Source organism: Biomphalaria glabrata, chromosome 17 (assembly GCF_947242115.1).
Source record: "Biomphalaria glabrata chromosome 17, xgBioGlab47.1, whole genome shotgun sequence".
Taxonomy (NCBI): domain Eukaryota; kingdom Metazoa; phylum Mollusca; class Gastropoda; family Planorbidae; genus Biomphalaria; species Biomphalaria glabrata.
Genome location: NC_074727.1, coordinates 18,702,483 through 18,726,296, shown reverse-complemented (window position 1 = coordinate 18,726,296; position 23,814 = coordinate 18,702,483). Strand labels below are relative to the sequence as shown.

Below are 23,814 nucleotides of genomic sequence, written 5' to 3'. Positions count from 1 at the left end.
GGTGATGTTGAGCGTCTGGTTTTTAGGGCATCGCTAAGTCCACTTTATAATGGGTACTCAACATTCTTTGGGGAAAATAAAGGCAGTTGGTCATTGTGATCACATGACTTCCTAGTTAACTCTCAACCATAGATAGAAACAGTTTTACATTATCTGCCCCATGAAGTACAAGCTCTGATTTATCTCAAAAGTAACGATTGAACGTAATAAGCCCCCCCCCCCCCCCCCAATAAAAACAACAGTTAAATGGTACTGAGATTAGAAATCAGGAATAAACTGAAAATAATAATTTCATTAAACTATAGTTTCAATAATATTATTTAAAATGTAGAGCAATAAAACAATACTGAACCATAATAATATTACTCAAAAGCTCCTATTTTTTTAAACACTCGCAGCACAATAATTTTGTAATGGGCTTTCATTGTTATCAATAAAACAGCAATGAAATATCTTCATTGTGTCTGCTGGGTACAAGCCAATGGTAAATAAACATAATTGAATAATTTTAGTTAATTCTATTTGTAAATATACTTTGATATACTTAATGATAAGAATAAAATGGAATTAAAACAAATTCTATGTAGTTAATATAATTAAGTAGCATGACTCACCTGAAATTTTGGGTCAGTGACTTGAACACTGAAGTCTACAACAGTAGAACCAATTACAACCTGGCATAGAAAAAAGACAGAACAATAATCTTACAGGGCAATGAAAACTATGGGACTACTAAATGTTTAAACAAAGGATTTTGACAGAAAAGGAAATTGAGAACAATGTAGAAATAGACATAGACAAAAAGTCTAAAACATTTCACCTACAGGCCTACCAGTTAATCTACAGCTGTCATCATCTTTTTTCATCAGACGAGGTTTAGAAGCTTGGTTTAAAGAAGAAAGTTTTGCAATGGTAGTAAACAATGGCCGAGACGCTGTGACAGGGTCTGACTGGTTATTTTGACGCAGTTGGTGCAGGCAGAAAGCAATGCGTCCAGCAACAGAGGCATTGTTTTCAATCAAGGCTATGTCTGGCATTGCGTTAATTTAATAATCAAATCTTGATTTGTTCAATCCTGCACAAAAATTTACCTGCTGCTAAATTTACTATCTTGATTAAAAAAATCAATCAATGATAAAAAAGAAAAAAAAAAAAAAAAGAATTAATAACATGAAAAAAGTTATGTTTGTGAGGGTACAGAACTTTTCAATAGGATGACACTAACATAAGTATGCCATAACTCTAGGTTATAGCTCTACATTCATCGCAGATTAGGAACAAAATTCTGGAGTTTTATATATTGGATTTCCATGTGTTTGACAAATAAAATTATCTTTCCTTATCTCATTAAAAAAATAGAGCAAATAATTGTTGTCTAACAAATACTTTATCTGTTCACATTTTGATTCAAAAATCAAATCCTTGTTAAATGATGAATCTCATTGGAGCGATTCTGCAATTGCAGCTCAAACATTAGTAGAATCACAGTTTAAAAAAAAAAAAAAGTGAACTAGTGATAATATGAAGTAAAAAAAAGTGATTTTCTGTAAACAAAACTTTTGATGGATAGTTCACTATATTTTCAATATTATCACTTTGAAGGATGGATAGACAAACATATTTCACTAATAATACAACTTTTTTTTTTTTCAATTTTCTAAGTATTGTCCTTTGCAATATTTATTCCTAAAGAGCAGAGAACAGTTATCTTTTTTAAAAAAAATCTAGACATTCAAGGATACTGGCTTCTAGAGATTGACCTTTAGTCAAATGGTTGACTGTACTGAGTAGAAATGGTGTCACTTCCTTGCCACAGATGTTCTGTTTTCTAAAATATATTGAGTTTCCTGTTTAGGACTAAGACTAAAAATAAGACTGCTTCATTGAAAGAACAAAAACTCTTTTTCCAATAAAAATCTAGAACATTTCACAGAAACTACAAAAGTGACTACAACACACAGACATCTAGATCTTTTCACACTAGCAGATTTGATAAAGTCTCACAGAGCTGGAAATAAATGAGTTTTTGTAGCATTCAGTTCTTCCCTTAATGAAAAGAAGCCGCTCACTACCAGATGATTTGACAAACATTTGATGGAATGGGTTAGGGTTGTGTTTTCATTCTACAGCATACAAGATATTTAAAAAAAACAAATGAACATCACTGCATAGTTCATATGTATACAAGATATAATTTGTGTTACATCTTAGAATTGAGAGGCAAAGAGCAGTTTGCTAGTTTCTGTTGCCACTGGTTAGTGAAGGTTTTAGTTGACCAGCACTTAATGGACAACCCTTTACTTCATTTAATCTGAACAGACTCGAAAAAGTTTTAAAATCTTTAATTAAAATTCTAAACCTGATATAAGATCATGAATCTTGATCTGCAGCCAAAACTTATTGTACCCCTCAGCCACAATAGTGTCCAAAAAAAATGTTTCTGAGAATGGGGTTTTGATACAAATTAATGTGATACTATGAGAGGATACCATGAAAAGACTCACTTTGCTAGATCTAGGGCTTCAGTTATGGCTGCTTGTATTACATCACCAGCTGATGTGAATTCCTCAGGTATAGGCACTGCTATTAATAGTCCACTCTCTAACCCTAGTTTAATGTGGGAGTCTTTATTGAAATAAATAAAAATAGTTATATACTTTAAATAAAATATATAAAAATTGCACAAACAAACCATGACTTAAACACTAAATATTTAACACTAAATAACTAATCTTAAAAAACAAGAGAATATTTGCCTTAAGGTGTAAACATGTTGCTAGGACATTAAGCATTAAGCAATGGAATACTTTTTTTAACTAAATACATTAACATTACTTCTACAAACTGAAAGCAAAACTTCCGCTAAAACAAAAAATGTTACCGATAACTTGAGCAGCTTTTATGGGAGAATTTACATTGTAAGGCGATAGCTGGCCACTGTCTCTAGTAAAGAATGCTGGGAAATGTCTCTCTGAGCCAAAGGTCATGACACAGACTCCTTGAGTTTCCTGCAAACATGAGCATGTCAACAGAACGAATAAGAAAAATTAATTTGAAAAATAATGACTTCAATATTTCATCTGCACCTAAAACTTAAAAAGTAAGATTTTGTCTGAAGATCATATGAAAAAGACACATAAATTTTTTTTTTTTTTTAAATGTGTTCCATGTGATGACATAATTTTCCCTACAAAGCACAAAAAAAGTTTTTTTTTATTTTAATTTTATAGCATAATGCAACAAAAGGGATCCAAAGAATGTTCTATGCTTTTCTAGAAAATTAAAATTAAGTCCAAGAAGGTGAAAGTATCAAATCATGTGCAATCCCAAAAAGACGTTAATTCCTATATCAAGTTTCAATGAATATTACATAAAATAAATTTTAATGGTATGATGTTAAACTTTAATTAATGAAGTCTTTCTATCCTTACATTGATCTATTTTTTTTAAAGGGAAACTCCTATAGTTTTTCAAATTTGAGTTATTGACATATTTAAATTCTGCGTAAAAAGTTGTAATAGTAAACTTTATATCATTTTTTATTTAAATGTTTAGAAAATTGTATATTTAATAAATTAGTCAGTAAATTCTTGACATCTCAAAAAAAAACGGGATTCCTTGAGATTTTGTTTTAAGTTACTTCATGCGTCACTTCCCAAAACAATACTGAAAGAGAAACTTGATTTAACCAATCGTATCGCTTCATTCTTACAGTAGCTGTTAGGCTGTTAGGCTTAGTGACGGCCTAGTCCAGAGCTATTATACAGTTATATATATAAACATGTATAGATAGATCCAAAAGCGTTAGGATAACCAACATGAGAAAAAAAAGTAACATTTTCATCTAAGCCTCTCCTTATCCCAAGAAGTAAATAGATCGTGTGTCTGAATGATTCGAACAAGCTGGTCAGTGTAAGGCTAGTCGAGACTACGTGTAGTCGGTCATGACAAGAAAACCAAGCGATAGTGTTTGTTGTGTGTTGAGTGGTCTGGCGAGAAAATACACACTGCCGTGATTAGTCAAGCATGTAAATCTACTTTTAATACGCATTATTTCTTTGCTTACAAGATCCTAGATCTAACTGCATAGACAAAGATATATTTCTTTTACGAGAATGTAAACTTTGCTGTATGGTCTCCTGTTATACAATAAGGCAATAGATTAAAACACCTTTGTGACGTCACATAGAAACCCGTGAAAGTCTGACTGCTTTGGATGCGCAGGAAAATTACGTCAGGAAAACATCAATTACTAAGTTATTATTGCAAATAAAAAAAAAAGAAGAATATATTCATTATCTGTAAATTAAAACACATATTATATCAAAAATTGTCAAAACCATCAGAGTTTCCCTTTATACTTTGTTTCAAAATTGTTTTCAATTGGAAATTTAAAAAAAGCATATTCTCAATTTTATTGTATAGGGCTGTCAAATTCAAAGCAAAGCCTTTATAATTTTAAGTCACTGGTTTAATTACTAATTGTTGTGATTATATTAAAAGGATAAGCTTCACACATTTGTAAAGAATCAAGTTCTTGATCATCGGAGTGTTATAAATAAGATAAATTTCACACAAAGATCAAACAAGAACAATAAAAACAGAGAAAAACTATCTGACCAGGTATTCTAAAGTCTTTGGTATGTCTAGTATTGATTTCACCCCTGAGGATACAACAGCCACAGGTGTGCGACCCAGCTCTGTTAAATCCGCACTAACATCAAAGCCTGAAAATATAACAAAGTCAGAAATTTAAAACAGAAACAAAAAGATGAAAAGAATGTACAGGACAAAATCTTGTATTTATAATTTCTTACAATTTCATAACCTTTAATAATTCTCAGTAGATGATAGAGACAGACCTGGCTCATTAAGAGAGCATAAGATAGCACATGCACAGGCCGACAAGTGTAAAATAATATGTCCTAAAAAATATAGTAGATTAAACCTAATTCCTGCAACGAATTTATTCATAGCGGGCAGAGAGAGAGTTATGCCAGGATTTCCACCAAAAAAAAAATGTATAATGTTAGCTGGAATGGGTTGAAATGTCAGATAGGTCCATAATGAGAAAAAAAGATGCAACCCCCACCCACCTGTGGTGTTTGAAAGGTGTTTTACAATCCTTCTAATCTATCTATATGTAAATATGTTATACAGCTGATAATATATATCGTTACCAACATGAAAAGAGAAATCTTGTGTCATGACCTACTTTCTTCAGCCCCCCTGTGAACTCCACCGATGCCTCCGGTAGCAAATATTGAAATGCCAGCCATATGAGCTGCAATCATTGTGGCTGACACAGTTGTCCCTCCACTGTAACCCTGCAACATCAAATTAGTTCACAGTTGAAACCAAAACAACAATGCTCAAACAGAAAATGTACTTCCTAAGACAGCAAAGGGTAGTCTTGTTATTTGCCTGGTAAGGTGAGAAATACTTGAAAAAATCTCAAATGACTATCAATGTGAATTTGAACCTAAAAGATTTATAAATGACCACATTTTCAATACAGTGTCTAATAACAAAATGCTATGCTTAAGATATATATATCCAGCAGCAAAAACAAATTTTTTTTAAATTACAAAACTAATACACATGGCATAAACAACTCAAAATGTAAAATCAAAGTACAGAAGACACATGAGAATTTAGTTTTAATTGAAGGATGGGATAAGGACAGTCATGACACAGTAAAGAGCAATAAGGAATGCCCATATCAATACGAGGAGAACCAAAACCACAACCAACATGAGATATTAGCAATCAACAACTACTATTCAGTGACATTGTAAGAGCATTTAAGGAACTTAAAATGCTTGTAGATTTTCAGCACTTGAGATTAATGGTTGAAAAATAAATAAAAATGTCAAAGACAAAGAGAATATCAAACAGAAACGCAAATTATTACTGTTGCCAGTATGTTTGTTTTTTTACAAAAGAACTGCTAACTTTAGCCAACAGGTCATCTCTTTCTCATCACAGTAATCTCTCATTAAATATTTTTGCTTCCCAGATATAATCCACCTCTTAAAATGTAAAGTTATTGTTAGTAGTTTGTGAAGCCAACTAAATCACAGAGGAAGGTTAGGAAGATTTCTGTCATATATTACAGGTTAATTTTGTTAATCAAAGGAAGTAGCCAAGTGAGCAAATACATCCATGATTAATTTATATGTGAAGGAAAATCACACTTGAAGATGTAAAAAAAGCAATACAAACATAGAAATTGAACTGAATGGATAATCCTTACAACTACTGAAATAAGGTAGTAACATATTGACCCTTAACAATTTGAATAATGATCCCTTCAACAGCTATTTAATTGTTTCAACCAAGTAAAGAAATCATAATGAAAATGTGAACACTTGTTAAAACATTTATAACGTACCTGACTAAGAATGAAAGGTAAATCTCGCCTAGAAATCTTGATTAAGTCTGAGTTTTTCTCTGCAAGCCAGATGATCTGGGTTTCATTTAATCCTAGTGATATACAAGAAACAATCTTACACAATCTTTGAATAGCAAATTAACTCTTTCTCTCCTAACTGACAATGCCAACGTTGATTCCACTAGAATGTGGTAAATAATTACGGAGAGAAAGAGTTAAGTTATTTAATGTCAAATTAACCATTTAAGTGTATTTCATTCATGGAAGAAATTGAATCCCCCCCCCCCCCCCCCCCCAAAGAATCTAACCAAATTCTAGAAATGGATTACAAAAAAAAAATAGAGATAAGTCATGCAGTATAAGTGATAATATATTACATTGTAGCCGTAACCTCCCACAGGATGGTGGTGGGCAGGGTTTGACCTAGGACCATTGAGATGACAGCCCAGAGCCCATACGACATGACCAGGCAGCGTGTATAGCACACACTATATTTCATTTCGGTTAAAAAAAACATGCATTAATATAATTTTTTACCAACACACAGTTTTCCTTGAAGAACTGCTACTGTGGCAGGAATGGTGCCACTTTCACGAATTTTTTTCTCCACACTTAATGCAGTGCTGAAAAAGAAAATGTAACATGATGAAAAAAAAACATTTATACAAGAAAAGCATATTTAAAAATATCTTCTGATTAGGATCTTATTTAAAAACGTATGTTTAGGACAGTGTGGTGGCTAAGTGGTAAAGCCCTTAGCCTCCAAACCTGGGGTCCTGGGTTCCAATCCTGGTGAAGACTGGTATTTTTAATTTTGGGATTTTTAGGGTGACCCTGAGTCCACTCTAATGGGTATCTGACAAGTTAAGTCCTTGTGCTGGCCACATCATCAGCCCTATAGATCGCAAGGTCTACTTTTACTTTTTAACACACATTAACCAAAACATACAGGAGAATTCCATAAAACAAAATGAAACAAGCCACATTTTGCCTCCTCTGCAAAAGTTGTATAAATAGACTATTTTCTTAATATAATTTACCAAATCTTCAAGTCCTGAACCTCTTTTTCACAATCTGTAATATTTATTTTTCTAACAGCTCAAAAACAATCAGAAAATGAAATGTAAGTGGGAATGTTTAGAAATAGACTACACTACAAGTACATGTGCAGAGTAGATTATATATATATGTATATTTACAGTATAATTTTAAGTACAATTTTAGGTAGCTTCTGTAACCCAGAAAAGAAAAAAAAAGAGCTCCCTTAATTTTTATGGCTTAGTACAATATTTTATAACTATCATTAACTATTCAAAACAAAATATTTGTTAAAAGTATGCACAAAGAATAAGTATGAAGTCAAAGTATACCTAAGGTTATGAGGATTCGGCATGCCATGTGTAATAATTGTACTTTCTAAAGCAACCAGTGGTCTCCCAGTGTGCAATGCTTCCATTACCTCATCTGATATTTTGAGGAAACCTGAAAGAATGTAATTTAGTGTCAGAAATTTAATAGCTAAAAAAATATATACAAAATTGATCAGCCATTAATTAATAATTAGGGGAATGGACAAAACAGACAATTTCCATTAGCACATGACATGTGATGCAGGAAAGATTAAATATACTATGGCACAGGATGATGCACCAATGCATGAAATGAGCCACTATAGAAGAACTAGCAGATGGTATAGCTAGAAGATGGTAGAGCTAGAAGAACTATCTCATGAACCAAAGGTTACGGAAAAAATTCACAAATGGATGGACTGTTCAGCCACATGAATGGATGAAATTAATGCCATGAACATCTGCCGTGATTAAATTAGAAAACTTCAATTAATCATGAAAGTTTGAATTAAAGGAAACTTCTCTGTAATTCCATTTGAAAGTTGTAACGTCATAGCCTTAAGTTTCTAGATAATGGGAGCATACAAGGTTCAATTCTAACCCATCTTTTTTCATAGACAAGTGCATACAAGACACAAGCAAGATAAAAAGTTAACCATTTTTTGTGCAATAGTTGACTAGGATGACAAAGAAATATATACCATTTATATAATTTATTATTCAACAATAATATCTATTTTATTTTATAAATATAAGTCTTTTAATATATTTAAAGAGTTGTTAACCTGTAGTAAATTATTTTTACCATTCTGTTTTTTGAGATCTTTTGATGATACAGTGTGCAACAATCTTTGGACGGCACAACACTTATAACTTGTAGGTAAAGATAGTTTTACAATCTTAGAAAATTGTGCTATATGTTTCATCATCATTCTGTTTACAATATAATGTAAAGTTATATTAAAATTATATTATTGTTATCTATCACAAACTACCAAATGAACTATATAACAAAGTACATACACTTATACATCTAACCAAAATATTTAGCCTTTTGTAATGTCTAATGATTTATAGTATACACTAGCAAGGCTATTCAGTTATTCTTATCAGTAAATTATAATAGTAATTACAAAAGACTTAATTTAGAAGATGTGTTCCAAAATTCAAGCTTCTAGCTAGTACAGTTACAAAGTTATGAATTGTTAAAGACAAATAATTCATTTTTTACCAGCATTTTTATGATAATTTCTACGGATTTTCATACATATAAAATGTCCTAACTTTGCTCTTATAGAACATAGAAAGTTAAATTTAGTGTCTTTGTTATCCTTGCATCAAGCTCTACATAACTAGATCAATATTATTTGTGTCTTTACATAATATATATATATATTTAATTTCAATTTTTTATCCAAGTACCTAGGGTAATAGAGCAAGAGAGAGAGAGAGAGAGTCTTATAAATTACAGATTCTATGTTAGTTCAAACGAGAAGATAATTATGTCCTACACATTTCTAAGAAACTACTGGCCAGAATTGAAGAGTCTACAGCAAAACCTCATAATCTGAAAGATAAAAGCATAGCCCTCAACACTAAAATTAGACGAGCTTCTCTGTCATGGCCACATTCTTATATTATATGCTTGTGAATCTTAGACGCTAACTGCAGTACTAAAGAGGAGGATACTAGCAATGGAACTGAGATGCTATGGAAGGATTCTAGCCTTTCCTAGGTATCAAATACAAGACCGCATCACCAACAAAGACATTAGAAACGGATCACAATGGTAACATGCTCTTGAAAAGTCACTGATGATGCTCTGGATATCTTTTTCAGGATACAGTCATCAGCAAATAGCAGGTCCCTGATTACTGCTGATTTTGTGGGTTTTTTTTTACTTTGAGCCATCTCGGGTTGAATAGGCCACCAAATAATCTTATGTTATATTTATCCCATTAGATCTCTATTTGCGAATGCATCTGTCAGCATAGCAGAGAACATAATACTGAACAGTGTGGGTGCCTTGTTTCACCCCATTTGATACTTCAAAGGAATCTGATGGTTCTCCACTTTCCTGAACACAAGCCTTCATGCCACCATGAAATAGTCTCACCATGGATATGAATTTTTGTGGGCATCCATACTTTGACATGATCTTGCAGCCTTACTGAAGCTGCATTGGCTTTCTGGTAGTAGACCATGTTCTAGATGATGTATGAGCCGATTAAGTAGGCTGCATGTGAGAATTTTCCCAGCAATAGAGAGAAGAGATATTACTCAGTGGTTATCTCAGATTTGGCATTTTCCTTTTCACTTGTATAGATGGACAATTGTGGCATCTTTAAAGTCTTGTGGTATTGACTCTTGTTCCCACATACTCAAGAACAGCTCATGAAGTCTTTCAATCAGGGCTAATCCACCTTTTTTATAGACCTCTGCAGGAATGGAGTCAGCTCCAGGGACTTTTCCACTTGCGTTCTGTTCTGCAAGAGAGATTTCCTTTAACGTAGGGGGGTCATCTATTTTCTCATTATTTTGGGGGGATGACTAAGTGACTTTCGCTGAAAATTTTGATTTAAGTGAGGTGGATTCGTGCAACACATCGACCTCACTCGCTTGCCCTAAAGTCCATCCTTTTCAAAAAGCAAGATTTGGCCAAGAAATCTGGGGACGAGTTTAGGTGCAGAGGAAAACCAGAGACTTTCTGTGTATCTTGTCCTGCTCTAGAATGCTCCACTCTCCACTCTGATGGTAGTTGCCTTTCTGTCTAATATGATATCTAGGGGTGTATGGGGTATCTAGGAAGTGTAGCATGTCTATGGACAGGCAGTCTAGTTTTTCTATATTAAAATTTAGATCTAGATCTATGATTTATAAACGTTTCTGTGCACAAGAACTAAAGACAATAGATAACCTCAGATTACAGCAACAGATTCCCGAACTCAACTTCTAACGTTGTTCTGTTCTTAAATTAGAAGCAAGATAACTATAATTAGTATAATTTGTCTAGTTTGCCAGCGTTAACTTTGAAGAAATGATTTTATTTGTTAAGTCCTCCTTGAGTTTTTCTTTCATATCTATGTTCCCTATGTGCCTAGCGCCCCCCTACCGCCCCTTTTGCTCCCAGCACCCCCTAAATTCATGAAAACATCCCCCAGGGGATGCTAGCGCCCCCGTTTAAGACCACTGTTATAGACTATAGTCACTATAAATACTAATAAAATAGACTATATCACAATAGTAAATAGATTATGATTATCACTATAAAAGTATAGTATAACTATACTATAGACTATACTTATAGACAAAACTAAGTATACAATTAGATCTATAATATTTAATATTATAATAACTTTATAAAACTAAGTCTAAGACGACTAAGTATCTTTATCCAGAATCTATCTAGAGACTAGTTAGTCTAGTTTAGTAGTAAATCTAATTCTAGTTACTATATAATAATTTTATAATATATTATACTTATACTATTATTAATTATTTATAAGTAGACCTAACATGGGCGTAGCCAGGATTTTTTTTCGTGAGGGTTTTGGAATCCCCCCCGACCCCCCCCCCCCGGCGGAAAAAAATTATATATATATATATATATATATATATATGTGTGCGTGTGTGTACATAATTAATCTTTATTACATTCTGACCCTTTCGGAAGATGTTTATTGTTTATTGTAGACTCCCCGCACTTGCTAGCAAGGGGGTCTGGGGAAGTTCGCAGTGCTCCCCCAGCGCGGGGCCTCCGAGCACTATTTCTGGTATTGAAAGCCAACAAAATGCATATTCTGAGGTATCTACAGTGCATTATCTTGCTATTAAAAAGTTTTATTTCAAAAACCTAATGTGCTATTCTTACTGACTTAGACCCTCTCGCGCCGTTCGGCGCATTTTCCTGCAAGCTGTTTCCGCAACTCTTATTTTGCGTAATTCATTTTATGTGAGAACATGTCCCGCAAAACCTCATTTGACGCTCTGTCACAACCTTACTAAGGATTCGACTCCCAGTTCGGCATATGATTTCTTTGATTTAGACCCGATCTCTATGACTGACTCCTAAAATCTGTCTTAGCCATCTTTGTTGAGACACATTTAATGATTTTCAATTTCGGCAGAAGACTATTCACACTTTATTAATGGAGCCCAAGCCACTGGTAGAAATTTGTAACCTTTCTTGACTACGCTCTTGGAATTATATGCCTGTATTTCGCTTTAGATTTTATATCGAAAAGGAAAGTTTTTTCGTCAAATCATCTGTTAAGGGGTTTTAAACTAAGAAATCTCTGGAGTTTTTTTGTTTTGTTTTTAATTCAAAACCCCATTTAGCTACGATCTTAGAATTTGGTGACTGTAGTTTGCTTTAAAATAATATTGAAGTGAGATGTTTTCAACTCTAAACGCTCTGTATGGGAATTTTAAACTCAAAACCATCTGGAGGGGTTTTAAGCTTTAAAGAAAAAGCCATCTGGAGGAGGGGGATTTAAACTCAAAACCACTTTGGCTACGCTCATAGATTTTATAGTGTCTAATTTGCTTTTTTTTTTTTATATTGAAGAGGTACTTTTTAGCTTCAAACCCCAACTGGAGGGGGGGGGGGTTAAACTCAAAACCCCTTCATAGAATTTTGAGTGTGTAATTTGCTTTTTTTATATTGATGATGGGGTTTATCGTAAATTTTGGAGGGGGGGTTTAAAATCAAAATCTTCCTCAACTGTGCTGTTGGAATTTGGGGATTGTTGTTTGCATTTTTTTTGTTTTGTTTTATAGAAGAGGGGGATTTAACTGCAAAAACCTCTGGTAGGGGGTTTAAAATTCAAAACCCTCTGTAGGGGGTTTTTAAACTCAAAGCCCCCTGGTAGAGGGATTTGTATCTCAAAACCCCCTGATAGGGTTTTTAAAAATCTCAAAACCCCCTGGTAGGGGTATTTTAACTCAAAACTGTGGTGTGCTGTGGTAAGTGATGATTTAGTATTAAAATCTCACCTAAAATAAACAAAATGAAAGCAAAAATCAGTCACTTAATTCCGTCCCGCAGGGGGGGGGGGGGATTTCATTTCGGAGGGGGGGGGGGGTTTGAACCCCAAGAACCCCCCCCCCCTGGCTACGCCCATGAGACCTAGTAAGCCTAGTTACACTAGTAGTACTACTGAGTTACACTGTGTAGTACTAGTCTAGATCTAACTACTAGATCTAGAGTCTAGTAGTATTTTATAAGTCATAAGTCATAATAAGTTAATAAGTATAACTTATAACTAGTCTAGTATAAGTATAGAATTTAGTATGTAAATACATTATTTGTAGACCTAGATCCGGACTAGTACTAGATTAACTAGATTTAGCAGTACAGTAGTAGATCTATAGATCTAGACTACTCTGATTTAGGTAAGTAGAATCTCAATTCATGACTAGATATATTATACCTATAGCCTATATAGACTAATATTCTATTTAGATTGATTTTGTATTTATTTTTGTTTCGTATTCCTAACTTCAATTTTTGTGTTATCTTTGAATGATTACATTGACATATTCGATATTCGATAAATAATTAGAGCACATTAGGAACTGGTAAAATTTCTTTACAAAGCACTTTGATAATTTTTAGAAAAATTGAAAAATAGAAATTTTAAATTATAAACAGGTTTACTCAATAATTTATTATCTTATTAATAAATTACCTAGATTCCGTCTTTAAGAATCGAGTATCGGGTTTGCATTACATTTTCAGTGTCGATTGCTTTTTTTTACTTATGAGTGTAACTGTGGTGAAAGTACTTCCTTTTCTTGCTGGTCTCCTCGTGGTAAGCACGATAAATTTACCGTCTCTGCAGTTTTTATATTGATATTTTAATTTTGTATTTAACTATTGCTTCGATAATATATCAATTATTTAGGTATCATTTTAAGATGCGTAAAATCATTGATTTAGTTTAAGAATTCTTATTAAAAATTGATGATATTAATTAGATCTATAATTATTTTTTATTAATTTAGATTAAGTGTTTAACCCGCTCTTAAGACGGAGCATTTTACTATTTAGCATCTTGTTCCAAAAAGACGGAGCCCTATTTCCAGCCTTAACACTTCACTTACAATAAAATTCCTAACAAATAAACTAATTACTTTACATACACAAAGAGAAATGAATGAACTAATTTAATCTTATGGAATTTATCTGAAATATTAACATTTATTAAAATAAGCCAAGCTAATTTGCATAATTTATTCGCATACAATTCCAAAAAAGTTTTTTCAGAACAGAATTATAAAGGTATGAGTTTTTTAAGAAGTTTTAGGCTTGAATAAGCCCTAATACATGTCTTCAGAGAAACAAGGCTCATTGAGACCCTTCAGACACTTCTATCACATTAACAATAACAGTCATTATTTTACTACTCCCCCCCCCCCCCGGTACCATGGAAACAAACACCTTTATAATTGTCACAGTAGTCACTCATTTATGACCCAGGGATCGTTTTTTTTAGCTGTTTGTTGTTCAGAAAGTTGGCATCATATTTATTAATTAGTCTCCCTGATAAATGTTTGAACTGAATTGATAGTTAAAAAAAGAGCATAAAATAGCCTGTTGGGTACTAATCTCTTGGTTCTCAAATCGGTCTTCTCTATCCAGCTACCCACCCTTACCTCTAAACCATGTTACCAAGAATAGACATCGTCAAACCATACTAGATCTAGACTAGTATCAGTGTTAACTTAGATCTAAAGCTTTCCTCGATTCTGCTCTTATTTTTATTAATTCTAGTATATTTAAAATAAAATCAGAGTCAGTGAGTTAGCTTTCATCAATATCAACGGCTGACATGTTAAAATTTTCACCTCTCACTAGCTAACTTCATAAAATCAATTTTAAAAAATTATCGCGTTAAAACAGCATAGGAAGTTGTCATTACAGTCTACTAATGTGTGATTAGCTGATACAAACACTAGCAAGCCAATCCTTTGGTTGGTAACATTGCGGCTGATATATCAGCAGCGTCGTCTTAAGAAGGTTAAAGTTTAATTTAATTTCAAACAAGTGGTAGACTGTGACATAATGTTCTTATTCGTTTTTAAAGTGAGGTTACTTGTAAAAAAAGAAACGGTCGACAAGAAGTACTTTTTCACATTTAGAAGACTCTAACTTTTAAACCTTAAGAGATAATTGAATACAATTTTAAACAGAGATGCTTTATTATCTGTTGATACTTATTTTACTTTTAAATTATAGATAGAAGTCCAAGAAAATATGATGTGACACATGTAAAAAAAATGACAGAAAAAGTACTTTTTTTTCCATTAATAGGCTGTATTTTTTTAACTTTCAGAGCTATATAAATAACATTTTCAACACAAATGCATGAAATTAATTGTGTTGTTCGTTTTATTTTGAAACCTGAGATTTGTGTTAACACAAACCTTTTTTTGTTATAGATCTGTGGCGTCAGTAAGTAAATGTAATACGTCACCAGGTCGAAAATAATTTTCCAATAAATGAATTTTTTTGCTTGCGCCCAATGATGGTGTCAGAATATGTAAAAGTATTTATAACATCCCTGTCTGTTGCTGTCACATTAGTGTGTATGACAATCATGTCACATCGCAGCCTCCTTTAGTTATGCCATGCCCATCGCAATGATGTTCTCTGTGGAGAAAAAAAATAAAGTTCTTAGTCATGATTGAAGCTTCATTTAACACAATATCAACATAAATGTCATAAACAACTTTAATTTTAAAAGAATATTTTTAGGACTTGATCCTGTATAAAAATCTATGTTATGTCTCTGTATCTAGCCAAGAAATCTTATCTAGAATTTACTTATTTAGATTTGATTGATCAGTGATCTCTCATTGATTTGATCTAACTCTAGATCTAGAATCTAGTAATGAATACTATTGACTTTTTATTTGTCTACTCATCTAGATTTGCCTAGAATCACTATATTTACTTAGTATTATATATTAAAAGTGAAATAATTTAATTGAAATTCATAGATCTAGATAGATTGTGGAAAACAATTACGATAATGCAACTAGATCAATATTTATAATTATTTTTTAATTATCTGCCATTATCGCGACAAATATTATTATTATTTTTTTTAAAATCCTTTCAAAACTTAAGTAGTGAGTAAATATCATTATAAAGATATTATTTATGAAGTTTTAAATCATCGATGATCAAAGAAAATGAAGGATTATGATGGATTTCAAAAGGGAATGTGAAATACAAAAATGATGCAGCCATTGATAAACATAGGATCTATCACTTCCTGTCTAGTAATGGCGGCCGGTTTCACTTTAAAAAATTAGACCTAGCCCAATCCGTTGGCATTTGCCACTAAACAGGAGCACTTATTGCAATAAACTTTATTAAACTAATTAGATTTAATATTAAACTAACCCAAATAACTAAATTTAAATGTAGAATGAGCTTAATAAAAAAGAATTTGGTGGTCAACTTACCAGTATGCTCAACACAATGGATCTCCATGAAAACAATAGAATTTATGGCGATGTAGATCTAAAGAATTAATAAATATCCTGTCCTTGCGCGATAAAAAAAGCTTTGATTATCCTTTTGAGCATGGATTTTGAAAACAATATCAGAATGGAACACAATGCCTATTGTCCTGGGCTTATATACTGACGCCGGTAGACTACCAGTTCCGGAAACCAAAAAAAATCTAGCACAACCAGAAAATCAAAGTACCTACCTATGGCCATGGGTAAATTTTCTTATGATACACTGATCTGCATGATGTAAAACAGTAAATTAATTGTAGATCTAGACTTTCCTGTTAAAAAAGTGTTGGCCAATTCATTTATTTTTATTTCTATTATTTTACAGACGATTTGGTACAAGAATCTAACCAACAAAAATGGTTGCCCAGAAGAAGGCTGTAAGTTATATCAGAATTATCATTTGGATCTATAATTGAACTTCCTAACTACAATCATCAATGGTTTAACCTAAAAAGAATAAAATCATTTGATTTTGTCAACAATTTCAATGCATATTTCAAAATTGATTTCGATGTGATGCATTTCTATGAATATTGGTAGAAGTGTGCAAAATGTTATAGATCTAGATCTATAATCTATACCCCAATTACTTCAATTAGTTGCGATTAGCTCCTGCAGTCGAAAATGTTCTTTGAAATGTCAGGTTTATTTTGAGCTTGTGAAATAGACTATGATCTTCAATAGTGACCAGTAAACCTAATTTCGTGTCCATTATTTTATATTTTTTTTAAAAGTGATCTACAATTATTGTTTGGCAGCAAAGTGCTGAGCATACTTAAGACTTAAAGCATGGTGCTGTCTACAGGTTAAAAAAAATGACTCTTCCTATCACTCTCAAAAGTTATTCTTGCAGATGAGATTGATTTTTGCGTGTGCTGCATACTTCACAAGGATCATCAGCTCCCTAATTCCTCGGGATCGGCTTTAGCATGTTTAAGGGGTTGCTGTGTTTTGTATTTATAATTTTGAATGCAACTTACTCTAGGTGTATTGATTGAGCATTAGTTTCCTCTTTTCTCTAAACAGAAAAAGACAGCCGACAACATCAATGCTAGATTAGCTTTGGTGATGAAATCTGGCAAATATGTTTTGGGTTACAAGCAGACACTTAAAACTTTGCGAGCTGGCAAGGCTAAATTAGTCATCATTGCCAACAATACTCCTCCACTGAGGTAAAGATTTTCATTAATTATTTATAAACTTGTATAGATATGGTACCTACTACTTTTATTTTTGCTAATTAGGAAACATCAATTGTGTTAAATTAAATTTTCATTTCTGGCTTCGGAGCCACGATGAGTGGTTAAGAAGAAGTCTTTTTTTTTTCTTATAAAATTATTTTATTTCTCATTCAAAGCAGAGGTTTTTAATCTTGATGGTACAGTTTAATAACACAATTTCATGGTTTCAACACCAAATGTGTAACAGTCTTGTATTACAAAGAAATGGTAGACATTCATTGAGTTTTATATGTGAGTTTGAAGCATTTTAGCACTCACTTAATGTACTAGCAAGATCTATTGTATTTATGTGTGATTTATGACAAAATTCAGGTCAATGGGACTAATCTAGGCACTTGGATTAACTGACATTTTGACTTGTGATTTGTAATGGTTGGTGAATTGTTTAGTCTAAGTCTTTAGTCATATGAGATTGTGAGGTTGTCTGTCATGTAAATATACCAAATATGGGGTATGAGCTGAAAGAACAGGCTTTAAAGGGTATTTTATCCAGGACTCACCTGCATCAGGGCCGTATTGTGTTTATACTGAAGCAATTTTACGTTTGTTTATCAGGAAATCTGAGATTGAGTATTACGCCATGTTGGCTAAGACTGGTGTTCACCACTATGGTGGAAACAACATTGAACTGGGTACAGCTTGTGGAAAATACTTCAGATGTTGCACACTCTCTATCACAGACCCTGGTGAGTTTAATAACTGTCTTTCTTGGCTGAACCATGGGAAATATTTTCAGTTTTTCCCTTCCATGCGGCCATACAATAAATGGTGTTACAGTCTTCCCATGATAAAGATAAGTGTCATGGAAATTTTACACACCAAACATTTTTGGCTTTTAATTACTTTTATCAAATGTAAACAATGTGCTAGGTAAGAGCTTTTGACATTTTACTTGCACTGTGGAAAATAAAAGTTTTAATTGCATGGCTTCTAAATTAATTGTATGTTTACAAATATATTTATATATGAGTGTTTCTCCAGTACTGGTGCCAAAAAGTGTCACATTATGCTAAAAATTAAAGTTGAAGTTTTTGGTTTCATTTCAACTGTATTCACTTCTTCAACCAGTTCTTTAAGAATTTATCAATAGAAAATGAATTGCAAGATGTAGATTTTGACAGCAGTGTCTATTCAAGGGGTACCCCCTTTTGCGTCACAGGTGCATCACCGGGATACCACTTGATAATTTAACAACGACCAATTGATAAATTCATTGTATTTTAGCATAATATAACTGTCTTTATTGATATTAGTCTTTAGATACTGAAATTTATGCTTTTGCATAGAAAAAGTGGATTTGAGCTCAATTCAAAATTTGGGACACGTAGCACCTGTGACACTACAACTTAAAGTTTTTTTAAAAGATATTCTGTGAGAATATAGAAATTATTTTATTTTTGCACTAAAGTGATCCATTAGACTTGTTATTAAGTTCACTATTCTAGTCATAAAGTACCCATTTGTAAAAATGCTGCTTTAATTTCACAAAATGTCGCGGGTGCTTCATGGGACACCATTTTTTAAAATAATGTTTATAAGTTTATATTTTTGTCTATCTGTGCACAAGTGAATGATCATTATTATTTTTAATTATTGACAAATATATATTTTATATCTTTTGTTAGTTTTAACACACAGAAAAAGGTTTGAAAAAAAAAAGAAAGAAAAGAAAACACATAAAACTGTACACAAATTTTATTTGACAAATTCAGAAATCAAAACATTCCACTCTCAAACTATTGCCATTGGTATCAACATCACTTCAGTAACAATCATGTCTGCATACACTAACTGTATGTCCTGCACTTCTGGATATATATTTATATATTTCTTTTATTTCTGTGCCTTTTTAAAAAATTATTTCTGCGCTGATCATCCAGGACTTCTATCACAACTCCTGTTAGAAAAAATTTCCAGCAATGTTGAAAAGTTAATACTTCAATCTAAAACATACTTTGAACTTGTTTATTGAAATTAAAAGGTACACAGTGCAAAAAATTATACCTGGATAGAATATTTCCCCATACTTGACAATCACACAGCTATTTACAATGTACTTTTGATGAGTGAAGAAAATTGTTTGGGCCTGATAAAACAACATGAGGCTGAAATACTTAATTTCTAAAATGAGTCTAAAATTATTTAGCAAGGTATATTATTAAAAAACAACTTATACAATACAGGTAACATAAGATTCAATGAAAATGTTTAAAATGTTTATATGTAAAAGCTCTTTACCTTTGAATTTGAGCATATGGGACTGACATCCAAAGAGTCTTCAAGATTTGACTGAGATTGCACTACTGAAGAAAAAGAAACAATTTCATTTAGAAATCAATTACGTAATTTTAAAATGAATAATGTTTTTTTCTCAGATAATTGTAAAGTGCTATTTAAAAATAAATAAATACAAGTACTTACCATTTTGTTTCTGAAGTTTGAACACCTTCCAAGAGCCACATATTTCATCATGCAGGCACTGACTGCCATATGAATTTCTGTATGGATAGCAGAAACAGCTTCTATTTCTGTAAGCAATAGTGTTAGGTGTAATACCTCTCACTAGGTCATTAAAAGATCCTTCTTTATTTACTGGTCGCCACTTTGATACCTTTTGCAGTGTACCATCACTCTGAACATACTCATCCGTCATCTTTGACCACATACTATACTCCACTCTGCTAATTCATCTGTGCAATTTTTTAAAGGCTCAATACTTGTTAATTAAATCCACACCACAGTTGCTACATGATATTTCAATGCACTGCAGCTTATGAAAACAATTGGCATTAGTTCTTGGGCATAGAGTTAAGTCAAGTGATGAAGCTGGATTTATTAATGTCAGCTCTCTGTGTCCTTTTTTGATCAGAAATTTATTAATGCCCTCTATATAAAGAAAAATCTTCAAACACAACTCACATAAGCAAGACTGCATCTTATGTTAAGTAGCTTTTGCATGAAACGTTTTCCTGTTTGAGCACTAACAGATGATTGAGAGGGATCAGTTCCCTCTACTGTAAAAAATGAATATTGTTTCCAAGGCATTTTGTGCAATGCAATCACGTCATTTTTTTTCTTGCAATTTGTTCTGATTTGCACTTGGACATAAAACTTCTTGACCAGATGTTAGAAATGAGTAGCACAACCTCTGAGTTTGTTGTACTTACTAAGGATACTGCAGAGTACTTGTCTATGAGCACTAGACATCTGACTTTTTTTTTGCTGGTGGAGTGTAGTTAGGTTTTGATACTTTCTTTAATGTTGTTTAGAAGGATGAGCTTTCTTCTCTCAGGTAGGCGCAGAAAGCGTATGTCATGGACAGCTTTTACTTTTTCTTGGGGAGCATATTTGTGTGAGACCATCAAAAACTGCAGCATATTTCTTGGGTGACCTAGGCAATTTCATCAAAGCCCTTGAAACAGCCATTCTTTTTGCCACTGGAGTCTGGAATCCAGTACCTAGTGATTCACCAACCTCTGCTGAGATGACATTAAGTGGACTATTAGCTTGCTGTTTTCTTTCTTTGCGTTTTCTGTTTATCCAAGCTTTTTCATGTGGGCTTAACTAGGCCCTGTATGCAGCTTTTCTCAACCTTTCCTTTTCTCTCTGCTCTAAAACAGCAATACGTGTTAGAGACTCAGGCTTTGATGCTTGTAAATTTAGAGTCTTTCTTGGCTTGTAGACGCCTTGAAACTCTAACAGATACTCCATTACTGAAATCTGTAATTTATAAAAAATGTATAAGTATCTAAATAAATAGATCTATTATATATAATATAGGCCTACTAATAAATTTCATAAACATATAATATATTATATATTGGTGCATTATTTAAATCTAGTCTAGTAATGCCCATAATTGCTTGATAGGGATAGACTCAATCAATAGTATAGGACTAGTACTGTTAATTATATTAACTTAAGTTATAATCATTCAGTGGTAGACTGAAAGAACTGAATACAATATAATTGAATATACTGTATAAACAATACAATGGAAATTAAGTGCAGGTTAAACCAAACTTTGTTTTAGATACTATCTACATTTTAATATAGAATAGGTCTATAATATAGATCTAGTCTCTAGATATTTTTCTAGATACTGGTCAATTTAAAGAAAAATATATTATTAAATCTAAAATTAGATTCTAAATCTAGTCATAAATGATCTAGTCTAGAGTCACTAGTCTAGATTCATAAAAGATCTAATGATTTCTAATCTAATAATCTAGTTTAGATCTAAATCTAGATATTGAATTAGATCTAGACTGACTAGACTATTCTACTCTACTCTAGGTCTAGATCAAGACTCAAGAGTAAATCTAGCTATAATATAATGAATTACATAATTAGATCTTGATCTAGGTCTAGATCTAGAGTAAATCTAGATAATGAATTACATAATTAGATCTAGATCTAGAGTAAATCTAGATTTAGGTCTAGAGGTCTAATCAGTCTAGATTTCTAGATCTAGAGTTAAGCTCTTTAAAGTTTTAAAGACAAGTGTCCGAGATGCGCCTCAAACGAAAGATCTAATAGTTCTAAATCTTATTTACAGTAATAAGTAAATTTTAATTATTTAATATTTCTTAAACAGTACCGCTTTATTTCTTTTAGATGTAGCTAATATTATCTGACACTGTAAAATCTTTAACAAACTATCACTAAAATCTATTTGGACTTAACAGAGGCAAACTAGGACACCATATTTGTAAACAAACGGAGTAGTGTCCACTGAAACGCCCCAAACGATGTAAAGTAAAATTACAAAAAATATAAAATAAAAGATGTCAAAAAATGTTCATTTAAAATGATTAATTATGAAAATAGTTTATTACATATATTAAAATCATTTAATCTTAATTAAAACTTCCATGAATACAGAAAACGTAACAAATCCTGAACTCGCATTAGACGCTACATGTGACGCCATAATTTATGCATGGAAAACACCAGCACGGGGTCCCAAGGAGCGCCTCAACGCCTAATCCAATTTACTTCTCAAAATAAAAACAAATTAATTATTTTAAATCGCTACACACGTCTACTATTACATCAACATAATTGTTTTAGAAATATAAACTTTTTGTTTAGTAACAGGCTTTAAAATTGATTAACTTTACGATTTAAGACTAAATTGTGTTCAAGACGCTTCACGTGACGTCATGATTGAATGGTTAAATTTAGTAACCTCGTAATAAAAAAAAGCACTTCGATTTGGATATTGCAATCAAACTTATTTGTAATAAGCTTAAATTTCAGTAGAATAATGAAATATCTACGTACCTCATGGGTTGTTGATTCACAAAAGATCACAAAAAACAGATTAAATGAGGTTTTTGTGCAAGATTGCCGGCGATTGATCGTGTCGACGCTTGAGGCGCATCAATGGTTAATTGTGGGACACGCTATTGTTTACGTACTCCTGTTAATTACTACGCTAGTATTTCCAGCGGAAACGGCACTTCTTTTGTTCTACACAATACCTGTGATGCTCAAAAGAACTCTCATTCATAAAAAGTAGTGTTGTGGGAAAAATAATCCCATTCTTAACACACGCAGCACAGGCACTTCATCTGGGACACCTCGACCTATTTTAAGCTCGTTATGCATGTTTAGAAAGCTTTTAACAAAAAAAATACTTTAAAAGAAATCTTTAATGCTTGTTGTAACAGAAATGCAATGTTGAGCGTATTATTTATTTCTTGTTTACAATTCATAGAGGATTGTAATTCCGTATAAAGTGGGACACATTGCGATGCGCCTCAAACGCCTTTTTGTGGCCGTGTTTAATCAATATTTTGATAACCTTGAGAAAAACTAAATAATGACATTGAAATATGAGGATCTTGTTAACATATTCCAACAAAGATGGAAGTTTTATGCCCCTTGGTTTTAGTACGATATTAATTCAATCATACCATGGTGTTCCGTGTTATCAAAAGCTGCCATTTTGGGTAGTAATTTCACACATTTTTTACAATTTCAATATTTCCCTAGCACCTTATGAGCTCAAAATATCAAAATTTATAGATTAACCATTTCTTAATGCAATGTAATGCAAATTGTCACATTTGAATAACTATCTTATGAAATACGGACTTTTTAGTGAACCAACACCTAGTTGTAACCAGTACTGGAGAAACACTCATATGTATTTCTATACTCTCCATCATCAATGTGCCTTTTACAAGTATACATTTTTTTATTTCAGGTGATTCTGACATTATCCGCAGCATGCCAACTGAACAACAACCTGCTGCTTAAATTGGTTAATAAATTTTATTAAAAATAA

At 32.4% G+C, this 23,814-nt stretch overlaps 3 protein-coding genes across 7 annotated transcripts in view; 1 reads left to right on the top strand and 2 right to left on the bottom strand.

Moving 5' to 3' along the window:
* The window catches only part of LOC106077383 (uncharacterized), a 25,130-nt gene extending 11,557 nt beyond the window's left edge, over positions 1-13,573 (bottom strand). The window contains exons 1-12 of one of the 5 annotated variants that reach the window (XM_056015250.1): positions 13,434-13,573; positions 8,549-8,676; positions 7,765-7,876; positions 6,932-7,017; positions 6,395-6,486; positions 5,216-5,327; positions 4,621-4,727; positions 2,882-3,008; positions 2,505-2,625; positions 1,743-1,828; positions 825-1,030; positions 615-674 (exon numbers count right to left, since the gene is read on the bottom strand). In XM_056015250.1, coding sequence (XP_055871225.1) covers positions 615-674; positions 825-1,030; positions 1,743-1,828; positions 2,505-2,625; positions 2,882-3,008; positions 4,621-4,727; positions 5,216-5,327; positions 6,395-6,486; positions 6,932-7,017; positions 7,765-7,876; positions 8,549-8,675 — 1,236 coding nt within the window. In that variant the 5' untranslated portion in view covers position 8,676; positions 13,434-13,573. Of the gene's footprint in view, positions 1-614; positions 675-824; positions 1,031-1,742; positions 1,829-2,504; positions 2,626-2,881; positions 3,009-4,620; positions 4,728-5,215; positions 5,328-6,394; positions 6,487-6,931; positions 7,018-7,764; positions 7,877-8,528; positions 8,677-13,045; positions 13,262-13,433 lie in introns of those variants that run through there. The other 4 variants (XM_056015248.1, XM_056015249.1, XM_056015251.1 and 1 more) reach the window with 4 other exon arrangements.
* On the top strand, positions 13,469-23,814 carry LOC106058737 (60S ribosomal protein L30-like). The gene is made up of 5 exons (XM_056015256.1): positions 13,469-13,556; positions 16,604-16,655; positions 17,305-17,450; positions 18,075-18,205; positions 23,734-23,814. The coding sequence occupies exons 2-5, from the start codon at positions 16,635-16,637 to the stop codon at positions 23,784-23,786; spliced, it is 351 nt and encodes a 116-aa protein (XP_055871231.1). The 5' UTR covers positions 13,469-13,556; positions 16,604-16,634; the 3' UTR covers positions 23,787-23,814.
* LOC129923605 (uncharacterized) lies at positions 19,200-22,725 on the bottom strand. The gene is made up of 5 exons (XM_056015255.1): positions 22,358-22,725; positions 19,941-21,239; positions 19,758-19,822; positions 19,524-19,605; positions 19,200-19,416 (listed from the first exon to the last, which is right to left on the bottom strand). The coding sequence occupies exons 2-5, from the start codon at positions 20,182-20,184 to the stop codon at positions 19,340-19,342; spliced, it is 468 nt and encodes a 155-aa protein (XP_055871230.1). The 5' UTR covers positions 20,185-21,239; positions 22,358-22,725; the 3' UTR covers positions 19,200-19,339.